This window comes from Dendrobates tinctorius, unplaced genomic scaffold, assembly GCF_039654945.1.
Source record: "Dendrobates tinctorius isolate UK_male_01 unplaced genomic scaffold, ASM3965494v1 ptg000095l, whole genome shotgun sequence".
NCBI classification, from domain to species: domain Eukaryota; kingdom Metazoa; phylum Chordata; class Amphibia; order Anura; family Dendrobatidae; genus Dendrobates; species Dendrobates tinctorius.
Genome location: NW_027361763.1, coordinates 22,320,745 through 22,335,185, shown reverse-complemented (window position 1 = coordinate 22,335,185; position 14,441 = coordinate 22,320,745). Strand labels below are relative to the sequence as shown.

At 41.0% G+C, this 14,441-nt stretch overlaps 1 protein-coding gene across 1 annotated transcript in view; it reads right to left on the bottom strand.

Annotated features, from left to right (window-relative positions):
• Positions 1-9,618: 9,618 nt before the first annotated feature.
• The window catches only part of LOC141098821 (vomeronasal type-2 receptor 26-like), a 67,345-nt gene continuing 62,522 nt past the window's right edge, over positions 9,619-14,441 (bottom strand). Inside the window, exon 4 of the mRNA XM_073586794.1 lies at positions 9,619-10,544. Coding sequence (XP_073442895.1) covers positions 9,619-10,544 — 926 coding nt within the window. The remainder of the gene's footprint in view (positions 10,545-14,441) is intronic.

Genomic DNA, 14,441 nt, shown 5'->3' with positions numbered 1-14,441 from the left:
ATTGGCTAATGTGTCAATCACTGTCATGGTAGCAGGCATCGCCCGATGGGACTTGTAGTCCCATCGGACGATGCTTGCACAGACCCCCGGACATCAGCACAGCCCCCCGGCAGGCCGGCACAGCCCCCCGGCAGGCCGGTACAGACCCCCACAGGGTGCACAGACCACCGGCAAGCCAGCACAGCCCCCCGGCAGGCCGGTACAGACCCCGGGCAGTCCACACAGCCCCCCGGCAGGCCGGCAGAGACCCCCGGAAGGCCCGAAATGACGGCGCATCATGATGCGCACACACCGTGCATCATGATGACGTCAGGCCGTCAATCAACTGAACTTCCGATTCCGATGCCGAATTCCGATATTGAAAAAATATCGGAAGTCGGTATCGGAATTCCGATACAGCAAGTATCGGCCGATACCCGATACTTGCGGTATCGGAATGCTCAACACTAGTCAAAACCATTTTGTTTATGAAATGAGGCCTGATGTCTGAACCACAGTTTTACCACAAAGGATTGGTATTATAAAATGTGGTCTAGTGCCTTGCTCACATTATTAGTCCAAGTGATTTTGATCATGAAATGAGACCTAATACTTGCACAAGAGAATTAGCTCAAACCATTTTGATCATGAAATGAGGCATGGTACCTGCACCAGAGTATTAGCCCTATTAATTTTGATTACAAAATGAGACCTGGTGCCTGCACCAGAGTATTAGCCCAAACGATTTTGATTATGAAATGAGGTGTGGTGCCTGTACCAGAGTATTAGCTAAAACCATTTTGATTATGAAATGAGGCCTGGTGCCTGCACACCAACATTAGCCAAAATGATTTAGATTAGGAAATTTGGACTCCTGCCTGCATTGTAATATTAATCCAAATGATTTTGATTAGGAAATGTGAATTGGTGCCTGCACAACAATGCTAGCCCAAACATTTTTGATTAGGAAATGTGGACTACAGCATGTACCCCAATATTAGCCCAAACGATTTTGATTAGGAAATGGAGCTTGGTGCCTGCACCCCAATATTGGCCTGAACAATTTTCATTGGGAAATTGGGCCTGGTGCCTGCACCCCAATATTAGTCAAAATGATTTTAAATAGACAATAGGGTCTGATGCCTGCCCCCAATATTAGCCCAAACAATTGTTATTAGGAAATATGGACTCGTGCCTGCACCACAATATTATGAAGAAAAATGACATCACCCCTGAATTGATGCTCAAGTAGGGTGCAAAACCAATTAAATATCTCAAAAACTAGGCACTGAAAGGAATTTTGGAACAAATTTCTTGATTTTAATTGCAGTCCATAAATAAGTACGAACGTTTCAGTCTCAAACGACCTTCATCAATGTACTGCAAAATAAATAAGTACCAAAAAGGTATAGTGAGAAAAACCTTAGAGACAAAGATTCAAAAGGCAAACAAGCTTTATTCACGTAATCAAATGTAAGATCAATATATATATATATATATATATACACTCACTGGCCACTTTATTAGGTACACCATGCTAGTAAGGGGTTGGACCCCCTTTTGCCTTCAGAACTGCCTCAATTCTTCGTGGCAGAGATTCAACAAGGTGCTGGAAGCATTCCTCAGAGATTTTGGACCATATTGACATGATGGCATCACACAGTTGGCGCAGATTTGTCGGCTGCACATCCCTGATGCGAATCTCCCGTTCCACCACATCCCAAAGATGCTCTATTGGATTGAGATCTGGTGACTGAGGAGGCCATTTGAGTACAGTAAACTCATTGTCATGTTCAAGAAACCAATCTGAGATGATTCGAGCTTTATGACATGGCGCATTATCCTGCTGAAAGTAGCCATCAGATGTTGGGTACATTGTGGTCATAAAGGGATGGACATGGTCAGCAACAATACTCAGGTAGGCTGTGGCGTTGCAACGATGCTCAATTGGTACCAAGGGGCCCAAAGAGTGCCCAGAAAAAATTCCCCACACCATGACACCACCACCACCAGCCTGAACCGTTGATACAAGGCAGGATGGATCCATGCTTTCATGTTGTTTACGCCAAATTCTGACCCTACCATCCGAATGTCGCAGCAGAAATCGAGACTCATCAGACCAGGCAACGTTTTTCCAATCTTCTACTGTCCAATTTCGATGAGCTTGTGCAAATTGTAGCCTCAGTTTCCTGTTCTTAGCTGAGAGGAGTGGTACCCAGTGTGGTCTTCTGCTGCTGTAGCCCATCTGCCTCAAAGTTCGACGCACTGTGCGTTCAGAGATGCTCTTCTGCCTACCTTGGTTGTAACGGGTGGCAATTTGAGTCACTGTTGCCTTTCTATCAGCTCGAACCAGTCTGCCCATTCTCCTCTGACCTCTGGCATCAACATGGCATTTCCGGCCACAGAACTGCCGCTCACTGGATTTTTTTTCTTTTTCGGACCATTCTCTGTAAACCCTAGAGATGGTTGTGCGTGAAAATCCCAGTAGATCAGCAGTTTCTGAAATTCTCAGACCAGCCCTTCTGGCACCAACAATCATGCCACGTTCAAAGGCACTCAAATCACCTTTCTTCCCCATACTGATGCTCGGTTTGAACTGCAGGAGATTGTCTTGACCATGTCTACATGCCTAAATGCACTGAGTTGCCGCCATGTGATTGGCTGATTAGAAATTAAGTCTTAACACACAGTTGGACAGGTGTACCTAATAAAGTGGCCAGTGAGTGTATAAACAGAAAAACACCACAAATGGTGTTCTATTCCTGTTCTGTTTCTGTTCCCATCTGCACCCATGATTCCAAAGTCCCTGAAAGGTTTGCCTGCATTCTTCATCCCTCCTTCCGGCCGTAGCTGCCTAACTGCTCTAGAGGGTCAGTTGCCACTCACTGTAAGTCAGCCCTGCAGTAGCACCTGGTGCCAACTCCTTGGTTCACAGTTTTCGCATGCTGTCATTTATCCAAGTTGGGATTTGGTATGGCCACCTAGTTACTCCCCGACAGGGTTTCCGAGGGATACGGCACAGTGGTTCCACCACTTTTCTCATTACATTGCTTGGTTAGCTGTAGTGGAAGAGGTGTCGGTCCCCTCTGCATTTGTTCTACTCTATTGCAATTGATGCTACTTTGTTAGTGTTTGCCACTAATTTTTGTATATTTGTAGACTCCAGGTTGGGTCTCCTTCATGTGTGTTGCCTGTAGCAGTTAGCCTCTGACACCAACAGGCCTCCACCTCCTTTAAATCAGCTACCTGTGTTACTATCCTTAGAGTTTTCAGACAATAGTAGTCTTCCAAACTGTTATTTGTGCCACCTGAGTGTGGCTGAGCATGAAAGCATGTTGAGCTGTTTCATGTGGTATAAGGGCTCCAAGCACAGTAGGCCTACACCGATCTCTCACCCACCTCATCTTACTTTGTGTAATGCTGGTGTGTTTTTGCCTTGTTTCACCAGCGTTACTCTGCATGTGTGTGCTCTTACCTTTGCTCCTTTCCCCCTAATCAGCTGGGATACTGTTGTCCATTACCTGTATGGATGCTGCTCAGTTCCTTGCTCTGCTGCATAGCCATACATGTTTTGTAGAGTCTTTCCTCTGCTGCATGACCATCCGCATGTGCGGTCCCTGGCTGCCGCTGTGGAAGCTATCCATGGTTTGCAAGGTCCTCTGCAGCTGGTGAATGACTTTCCATGTGTTCCAGGCTTGCAGCCGCTGCCAGGTTCCCTAGGCCTCAGTTCCTGTGCTGGCTATGCTGTACTGCTTTCTGTCTGTGCTTAAGGTAGACGCGGACACACCTTCCCTGTTATTATTAGGGGCGGTGTGTGCGCTTGAATTGCTGTCCCCAGCCTATTGCTGAGGGGCAGTTCCAATTTAAGTTTCCTCTTCCCTGTTGAGCAAGGCCAAAGCTTCTCATTAGGTTTCTGAACCTAGCCATGCGTGTTTGGTCCTCCATGTTGCTCCTGGTCTGCCTTGACTTCAGTTCCTGTTCTGCCTGCTACCAGTTCTTGGAAAGCTGATGTCTTTGTCCCTGGACCCATTCTGTCTATGTGCTTCTACCAAAGCCCTTGCCCTGATTCCTGCTTTGTGATGTTCCTGAAGTCCTTCTGTGTCTAGAGCCATGTACCCAGTGACAGTGAGTTTCCTGTAACCTGTGTCCTGTGAATAAACCTGTGTTCATCTTTTGAAGATGGAGTCCGGTGTTCCTGCTGAGCGTCTGCTACGGTGTTCAGCCTGCTATGCTGTTCTAGTTCCATCCGGCTCCGGTCCGGTTCTGCGGTGCTTGCATCATCCTGCTTGAGTTCATCGTGTGATGATGCCTATCGGAGGTCAGTGTCTGATGTTCTACTTCTGTGCCAGTGCTATGCCAGAGGCCTGAGAGAGATTCTCCTAATATGCCAGTGCCAGATGACCCTGGACTGCATCAACCCTTGAAGATCTCCTGCCATCATCTGACACCTGGAGACTTGTGATGTTCACCCTTCCTTGATGTGCGGAATCAGGAGCCTGGCATAGTTTTGTCTTGTGTTCAGTATGATGACTTTATATTTATTCTTACCTGAAGTTGTGCAGTGTCATCTCGTCATGCATGTCGCCACCTAGCCCATATGCTCAGCTGCCACAGACCCCAGTCGCTGCTCTTCCCTAGTGCGGGTAGGCCCGAGTCCTCCTCTGTGGTACAATGGGTCCACATTCCATTACCACCTGGCATGCATGCCCCACTTCGTCGTGGCCTGGTGATGTGGGAGCGCAAGCTAAGCAGACTCAGCCATGTCCAGTTCGTAACACTTCGATGTTCATTTCAAAGCTGTAAAAGCTGGTCAAGACACTGATACCTCATGTATGGCTGATTGCTGCCGTGCCATGCTACAATTTGTACTGTAGGTGAATTGAGGCCACTTTCCAGGTGTCTGTCCCTCATTTGATGTGTTTTGGCAGCATTTGGGGCCATTATAAGGTGTTGTGCATGCATTTGTCTTTGCCTCCCATTGACTTGAATGGCGTTCCACTAAATTCTGCAAATATTCAACAAATAAATCAATGAATATTGTAAATTTGGCAATTGTTATCCGAACTGAACGTTGAAATATTTGCTCATCTCTACTGACAAGCTCTTGCTGCTTTACTTGGAAAATAGCTAGCTTTTTCTGCTCTCTAAAAATGTGATACTGCTTGGATGGATTGATAAAAAACCTTGAAGTTGTTTAATTATTTTTTTAATTACAAAACCTGTTCCAGATTTAAAAATAAGAGATTTTCCTCACATAAACTTACGAGCAAAAAAAGTAACAATGATGATTGGAAACGGATGGTTTGGAAAGATGAGACGAAAGTCAATAGACTGGGCTCTGATAGGTGCAAATGGGTTTAGAAGAAACAAGGGAAAAGGGTGTTAGCAGATCAAAAAAGTGCAGGAACTGTCAAGTTCAGGTTAGAAAACCTAATGATAGGTGATTGTTTCACGGTTAAAGGCAATGGCTATGTGGTAATCTCAATGCTGAGCTATATGTGAGTACTCCACAAGGCGAGTTATTTTATAAATTCAAGTACTAATGGTTTGAAAAGAATGGCATAGTGTCCCAGGAGAACAATGACCAGAAGCATACATCAAGATTGAAGAAGAAATGGATAGCTGACAATGTAGATGTAGAGGTGCTTGGCTGGCCCCAACAGTCCCTAAACCTCAATGCAATCTAACACCTGTGGGTAGACTTGAAGAAGAAACTGTGTACATACTCAAGTGAATCGACCAGTATGCACCAACTTTGGGAATGAGTAAAAGAGACCTGGGATCAGATTTTAGTCGTGACATGTTTGAATACGATTGAGAGCATGCCCAGACGAATTCAGGCAGTGCTGGAAGCAACAGGTAAATTTACAAAATGTTGACAAAATAAAATAATGAAAATTTAGATTTTTAGAAGCAAAATAGTAGCATTGCATAAACATGACAAGAATCTGCACAACTAATCATATGCTGAATTGTTGCAAGTCAAATTTATGCAAAAGATAACCAAGGTTACTGAATATAAAATTATGGTAGCCCCACGTTCCAAGAAGCAGTGGATGGTGAGGTATGGAGCCTCAAAGTCAAAAGTTCAAAACATTGTTACCCTTTTGCTCGTCAGTGTAGTTATGAAACCTTTTCTCCTTTACCTTCACAACTGTGCCCCTTTCTTTTCCCTAAATACAGGTATTGGATAGGTTGCTAAGAAGCTCTAATTACTTCAGTTACCAAAGTGCAAAGCTCTTGATACTCCCCAAACAGGGAAACCATTTGCACTGCTCATTTGAAAAAAGCTATGACTTAGAATCATAGAATCATAGAATCATAGAATCGTAGAGTTGGAAGGGACCTCCTGGGCCATCTGGTCCAACCCCCTGCTCAAAGCAGGATTCGCTAAATCATCCCAGTCAGATGTCTGTCCAGCCTCTGTTTGAAGACTTCCATTGAAGGAGAACTCACCACTTCTCGTGGCAGCCTGTTCCACTCATTGATCACTCTAACTGTCAAAAAGTTTTTTCTAATATCTAATCTGTGTCTCTTCCCATTCAGTTTCATCCCATTGCTTCTAGTCTTTCCTTGTGCAAATGAGAATAAAGTTGATCCTTCTACAATGTGACAGCCCTTTAGATATTTGTAGACAGCTATTAAGTCTCCTCTCAGTCTTCTCTTTTGCAAACTAAACATTCCCAAATCCTGCAACCTTTCCTCATAAGACAGGGTTTGCAGACCGGTCACCATTCTGGTCGCTCTTTTCTGAACTTGCTCCAGTTTGTTGATGTCTTTTTTAAAATGTGGTGCCCAAAACTGGACACAATATTCCAGATGAGGTCTGACCAAAGAGGAGTAGAGGGAAATAATGACTTCACGTGATCTAGACTGTATGCTTCTGTTAATACATCCTAGAATTGCATTTGCCTTTTTTGCTGCTGCATCACACTGTTGACTCATATTCAGTCTGTGATCTATTAGTATACCCAAGTCTTTTTCACATGTGCTGTCACTTAGCCCTATTCCTCCCATTCTATATATGCTTTTTTCATTTTTATTGCCCAGATGTAGTACTTTGCATTTCTCCCTGTTAAAAACCATTCTGTTAGTTGCTGCCCACTTCTCCAGTTTATTTAAATCTTTTTGAATCCTCTCTCTCTCTTCTCTAGTATTAGCTATCCCTCCTAGCTTTGTGTCATCAGCAAATTTAATCAGTTTACCCTCAATTCCTTCATCTAAATCGTTGATAAAGATGTTGAACAATACAGGGCCCAGGACAGAGCCCTGTGGTACCCCACTTGAGACATTCTTCCAACTGGATGTGCAGCCATTTACGACCACTCTTTGGGTCCGATCACTAAGCCAGTTATGAATCCACCTAACAGTTGCCTTGTCCATTCCATACTTAGTCATTTTTTCAATAAGGATTGTATGAGAGACTTTGTCAAATGCTTTGCTGAAATCAAGATATACTATATCTACAGCATTTCCTTGATCCACCCAATCAGTGATACCGTCATAGAAGGAAATTAAGTTAGTCTGACATGACTTATTAGTTAGAAACCCATGCTGACTCTGTTTAATCACTTCATTCTTATCCAGGTATTGACATACATGTTGTTTAATAATTTGTTCAAAGATCTTGCCTGGTATAGAAGTCAGACTCACCGGCCTATAGTTGCCTGGGTCCACCTTCTTCCCCTTTTTGAAGATAGGAACAACATTTGCTCTTCTCCAGTCTTCTGGCACTTCTCCTGTTCTCCAAGAATTTTCAAAGATTATGGAGAGGGGTTCAAAAATTTCTTCTGCTATCTCCTTCAGTACTCTGGGGTGTAATTCATCTGGACCTGGAGACTTGAATTCATTTAGGTTAGCTAAGTGTTTCCTCACTATCTTTCTGTTTATAGATATCCTGGATTCTTCTATTCCCTTAATAGGACAGTGAATAACAGTTGATGTTGCATTTCCTTTCTGAGAGAAAACAGATGCAAAATAGGAATTTAAAAGTTCAGCCTTCTCAACATCCTGTCTTACCATTTCATCATTTTCATCCTGTAAAAATCCTATAGCATCTTTGACTTTTCTTTTACTTTTGACATATCCCCAAAATCCTTTATTATTGCTTTTGACATCTCTTGCAAGCCTCAGTTCATTTTCAGCTTTAGCTAATCTGATTTGTGCCCTGCAGGTTCTGCAGACAGCATTATATTCTTCTTTAGATATGCCTCCCTCTTTCCATTTTATAAACATTTTTTTCTTCCTTTTTAGCATGTGCTTAAGTTCTGTGTTCATCCATCCTGGTTTCCTTAAATGCTTCCTATTCTTCCCTCTTCTATTTGCACAGTCTGCATATAAAAATCAGAAAGGCAGGCATCTGCCAACAAAAAATGATAATTTTTGGACTTTTTATACAGTTTATATTTGCTTAGTCATTTTGTGAATAGATATTCTGTTGCGAATCCCAATAAAGGAATGAATTGTCAATCATAATAGAGCAGCCATTACTTTTGCACGATCAAAACAATTGTGAGAGAACAGACTCCATACTGTCTCTGTATATCCATCTTGTCTCATAACTCTTGTTTCATGGTGATTAAATAGTTAACACTGTTGTGGGGAGTAGTTTCACATTGCTGTTCATGTCCCTAATTTCCTATTTGCTACATCTTTCCGTGGGAAGTTCCCTTTGTTTGGGACACTATTTAAACTTAATCTATGCATTATTAAACCAGATATCATTTTTAGTACACCATGTTAAGATTTTGAAGTCTGATTTCCAGATATATCATAAACTAATATGAATATTTGTAGTTCAAGAGGCATAGAAGAGAATGGATTTCGCTAAAAACAAATTTGTGCCCTAACTGGGACCAGACGTGCATTGTAACATCCAGACCTATATTGAGAAAAAAATCTCCAGCATAAGTGAATCTAAAAAGCTGCAACATAAGGTAAGAAATGTATTTTTAAAATTGTCCCTCACTTCCATTTTAAATTTTGTCCTCTTCCATTCCAGGTGAATTATTTTGCATTACATAGTCTGGCACAAGACTTGAAGAGATACCTATGTCTTTATGTATAGTGTGCCTGTTCAAGAATTAATGCGTGAAAACATGCAAAACCGTCAGTGTATTAAATACTTACTTTCCCCACTATATATGTTCACCCTTTACTGCACTTCCTTGCTGGCTATATCTCTAGGTGGAGGTGTGTTTAAGAGTTTTACCCATTCAACTAAGAGGTTACAGTGCATGGTAAACACCAGTTGGATTCCAGCAGTGAGTCTGTTTATTTCCCATATTTCCTTTACTTGCCGTTTTTCAAGCAGTTTTACACCAGAAAATTGTAAAAGTTTGCTTGACAAATAGTTATCTTTGTCGTGTCTTATTAATGAACTGTTATAAGATCTCTTTTCAAGATTTTGAAAACAAAGATTATCCTAAAATACTGGAATAAGTTCCTTAGCTGCCTAAAAGCTTTTTTTGAATATATGGTCCTTTAGAAGATTTCACTGTTCCAAAATTCTGATACCATTGATTTCATTTCGCAGATCAGCAACAAAGATCTAAAATGGAAAATGAATGATGGGCCATTATGAAAATAAAGAAAATACACATTGAAAAAATCTGAATACATCAAGTTGCTAAGCATGATTTATGTGGTTAGATTTTCTCTTCCATATTTAGTTTTTTTTAACAAATTGTCCTTTGAATTTAAGTCTGGTCTCAGGATAATAATATAACATTTAGGATAAAATATACAGGCCAAAATGCCGACACTTGAAGACAATATAGCAAATATCTCTACAAGAACTGAACTTTTTCCAGTGACACTTAAATATGCCGGGATAAAAGCCACCCAGACACTGCAGACAACCAGCATGCTGAATGTGATGTATTTAGCTTCATTGAAACTATCTGGCAAATTTCTTGCCAGAAAAGCAACCAAGAAACTCACTGCAGCAAGAAAACCAATGTAACCCAGGATAATGGAAAATGCTACTATCGAGCCTTCATTACACTGAAGAATGATTTTGTCCACATACAAGTCAAAGTTGTTTTCTGGAAATGGCGGTGCAGTAGATAACCAGATAATGCAAAGTACAACTTGGGTAAATGAACAAACATACACTAAACAGTTGGTGATCTTTACTCCAATACATTTTCGACATTTGCTCCCAGGTTTGGTGGCTTTGAAGGCCGAGTAGACCATAATAGTCTTAGCCAGAATAGAAGAAATGGCTACTGAGAAGATGATCCCAAATGAAGTCTGACGAAGCATGCAGGTGACTCTTGTAGGACGACCCAGGAACAAAAATATACAGAGGAAGCTTATCATAATGGAGACAAGTAAGGAGAAGCTTAAGCTTTGGTTAGATGCTTTTACGACTGGTGTATCTCTAAATAAAGAGAAGATTCCCAAGATAAATGAAGTTTGAAGAAAAAGAAAAATAACAATGATCGTTATTATAAGAGTTATTGAGTCGTCAGTATATGATAAGAATTCTGTCTCCTTTGGTGCACATTGATTGTTGTCATTTGGCCACTGGTCTCTTGGACACCTGATGCATGATCGCTTGTCTGCAAGCAAAAGAAATAAACTTTTTTTTATTTTAAATTAGTCAAATGGATGAAAATTTAAGATCTATTACTGGAAAAGAAATAATTACTAGAAAATGATAACTTATAAGATCTAGCTGTACAAAAACAATATTAAACAGCAACATAAAAGATAAATTATTCCAAAATCATTTGAGAAACACGTAGGATTCTTGGCTTGAAAGAACAATAACTAAAGGGAAATTTAAATGTATCCATTGAATTTTTTGTAGCGTCCACATTTTTCAAAACCCCATTGGTATTGAATTTATTACACATTGGGTAAAACACTTTGTCTCATGCAAAACTCAACATGTAGCTTATTCCCCCTGTTGCTCTTGTAAATTTTTCTTTATAGGAAAATTGATCGAACATTTATTTGTAATATTTAGAAAACACAATTGTTATACAGGAAGGGGAAAAGATTCACTAAAATGAATAAAACATAATAAGTTAGGTCGAGTCAGCTAATCCAAAAGGTCTATATTTTGTAGAATTTTAAGTGTTTAATATGCCAGAATGAGAAGATTATCACAAATTATTACTCCAAAGGAAGGCACGCGAATCATTATATATAAATGGACAGGGCTTTTAGGTCTATGTGTGTCCGTATTGTATAGTTTGTACTTAAAATATAATGTGGTTTTTCGACATAGGAAGTTCACTGATGTCACGCTGTACTCACACCTATAGGAGTGTATCCACACGCTAAACTGCCGGTAGTCTGTCGCACCCTACGAGCGCCCATGCTGCCTGTTTGATTTTAATGAACCACAATAAAACTACTTGATTTTATACATGGTGTAAATATAGCACAGGGAAATCCATTGACTTACTGGTAATGCATCCAAAAAAAGTTATTTCTTTAAGGCTTTCTTCTTCATCTGGCATATACCGCTATTACTTTTTCAAGCTAGAACTTGTCTCTGCAGAAAGTGACACACATACATCTATGACTGATCACTTCTAAGGCACCATCCATCTTGATGCCCTCACTTCTACTCTGCCCAAATGAAGAAAAAAGTGCAATAACATCAGACTTTTTCCTTATAGAATAACAATTCCTCTCTTTTGTTCCTCCTATTTTAACATTATTTTAAATAAAATATATTACAGCGGCGATGTCTCCCTTTGTTACCTCCTTATTCTACAAATGCCCCTTCCGTGGCAGAAGTACCGTAATGCATATGTCCTCCTCTATAGTTCCTACCATGTAATACCAAAATTCCACAATTCCTCTTTATGCCCTTATTCAGTTGTAATGTCCAACCAAATAGAATAGTATTCCCTCTCCCAGTGGCAATAATACCTTAGTGACGTGCACCATTTCTGTCCCCATACAGTAATAGCATCCATCTTTTATGTATCATTAGAATGTCTCAGGTGGTGGCTCCATGAGTTTATAATTAATAATGTAGGGAACACAATGGAGAATGTTATTAGTGTCCCCCATTGTGGAATAATAATATCCCCTATTCTGGCCTTCTTACAATAATATTGTCCGCTAATTGAACCCATATAGTGAAAATGTACTCCAAATCGCCTTGTACAGTAATTATGTCCCCACTTACTACAGTAAATTAATAATGAGCATTTCTCATTCTGGCCACTATGATGTAATAATATACCCCATTCTCTTATAATATCCCTCATTGTCGCCTCTTTCTTTAATAATGTCACCCATAAAGGCTCTTTTCTTTAATAATATCCATCCCAGGTCCTCTTTTTCTTAATAATGTCTCTTGTATGTCTTGAATGCTGCAGCCAGAATTATATTAATCACCAATAGTTACACCGATGCCACTACCTTGTGCCAGTCATTACACTGGTTACCCGTCCACTCCAGAATCCAGTACAAACTTAGTACCCTCACCCATAAAACACTCCATGTCTCAGCACCACACTACATCTCCTCCTTCCTCTCAACCTACCACCCTACCTGTGCCCTCCATTGTGCCAATGACCAGAGGTTAACATTCTCATTAATCAGAACCTCCCACTTCTGTCTCCAAGACCAGGTAAATATGATTACTCCCCAATCCCCACAGTTTTAAGCATGCCCTAAAAACACATTTGTTCAGACTGGCCTCCATCTCAACACATCAATCTAACTAAACTTGCGTTGCCCATTCAAATTTGTTACCATAACCAGGTTCCTCATATCATGTTCCCACATGCTTTATGCATTTAATAGCCTTCTGTGTCTGTACTGTTACATACTTAAGCTGATAACTCGTTCATGCAGCATTACATGAACACCCGATTTTTACACTGTGGCTGGTCCGAACAGCGAAAACAATTGTTACCATCTACCTTCCGTGTCGCCCTCAGAAATGTAAAGTGCTGCAGAATATGTCAGCACTTTAGAAATAAAATTATTCTTACTATTATTATTGTCCAAGTGCTCTTCTTCAACACTTTAAAAAAATGATTCTTCCGACTTGTCCTTGCTCCCATGACTAGCAGCGTCCTCTTCCTGGTCCATAGCTGGTGCAAGGTGGTGGCGCGGTGAATGGCAGTGATGTAATTTTCCCCCAGAATAGGTACTCCAAATTCAGCTACAGGCCTCTCCATTGGCCTGTATAGCTACAGCGGTTCAGGGAGCAAGTGATTGTGCTGCTGCTTATATCAACTGTACTGTACTTCCCAGCATACACATTCTGTTTAAAACTTCACCAGCATCGGGGGCCCTCCTTCCATCCCTGAACCAGTAGTAGTCGCACCATCTGTGGCTATGATCATTATGCCCCTGATGACATTACTTATCAATTCTCTTTTGGCAGTTTTCAGACTCTATATTTCCCCAGAGAACAAACTGAGCAAAGCTCCAAAAAAACGACTATAAGTCCAAAGTAAAGTCAATAATTTTTATTATTTTTATTAAGATAAATCCAGATACAAATGGGGGGAAGTGGACAATAAAGTGCAAAAACCGCATGCCGCATGGATAAAAAGGGGTTGCTGTACAATCAGAACCTATGCAGTAACAAGACATACATAAAGTTACTAAATTATCACAAAGTGCATATAGTGCATGGCAATGTATGGCAATTAAAAATGCACCGCCAAAAAGTATATATACATCTTATACGAGCTCCATCCATCGAGTAGACAGCTAAATACACAGGTCATTATCAGATAGCAGGTGATCATTCACCATGGTTAGACAGGTATATGACACCTAAGAAGCATAGTAGTAAGAGAGGAAGCATAAATTACCTAATGAAATGGCGGGCAGAGGTTCAAGCAGTCAGCAATCCACCCTAACGATCGTTTTGGAGGGTTACTCCTTCATCAGGGGGCGTGATAAGTGAGGGGAGCATCTGTGCTTAAATACCGGCAAGACGGAAGTAGATGTGGGTGTACTGCTGACCCGGAAATGACGCGTACACAACTATGACAACCAGAACGCCGAGCAGCGTCAGCGTCATGCAGAGGGGAGTGTACCAGACAGAGTCATGGCAACCCCCTCTGCATAGAGATGCCGAGAGCCACCCTGCAGCCTGGCTGCAGAGCGTGCATGCGTCAGAGGCAGCAGGGCAGCCACAGCAAAGCTGATCAGAAGCCGTATAACCCAGAGGAAATGTGCAGGAGGCAGTATATATTGTAGTAAATGCACCTAGCCAAATGCACATACCTATGGCATTGCAAGCGCTAAACAATACCAATCATAGCTCCAAAGAGAATGCCACAATATAGTATATATTGCATGTACACGTTCAAATATATATGTTAACACGTATATATCTGCATATGTGTAAACAAAAACAAAACAAATATCCTGGAATAAAAAAGAAAAAAAATATATTGCAAAAATTGCATGAAGGTAGTAATAATAGTAATAAGGGTATTTAGTTAACATAATTTTGATCAAAATAA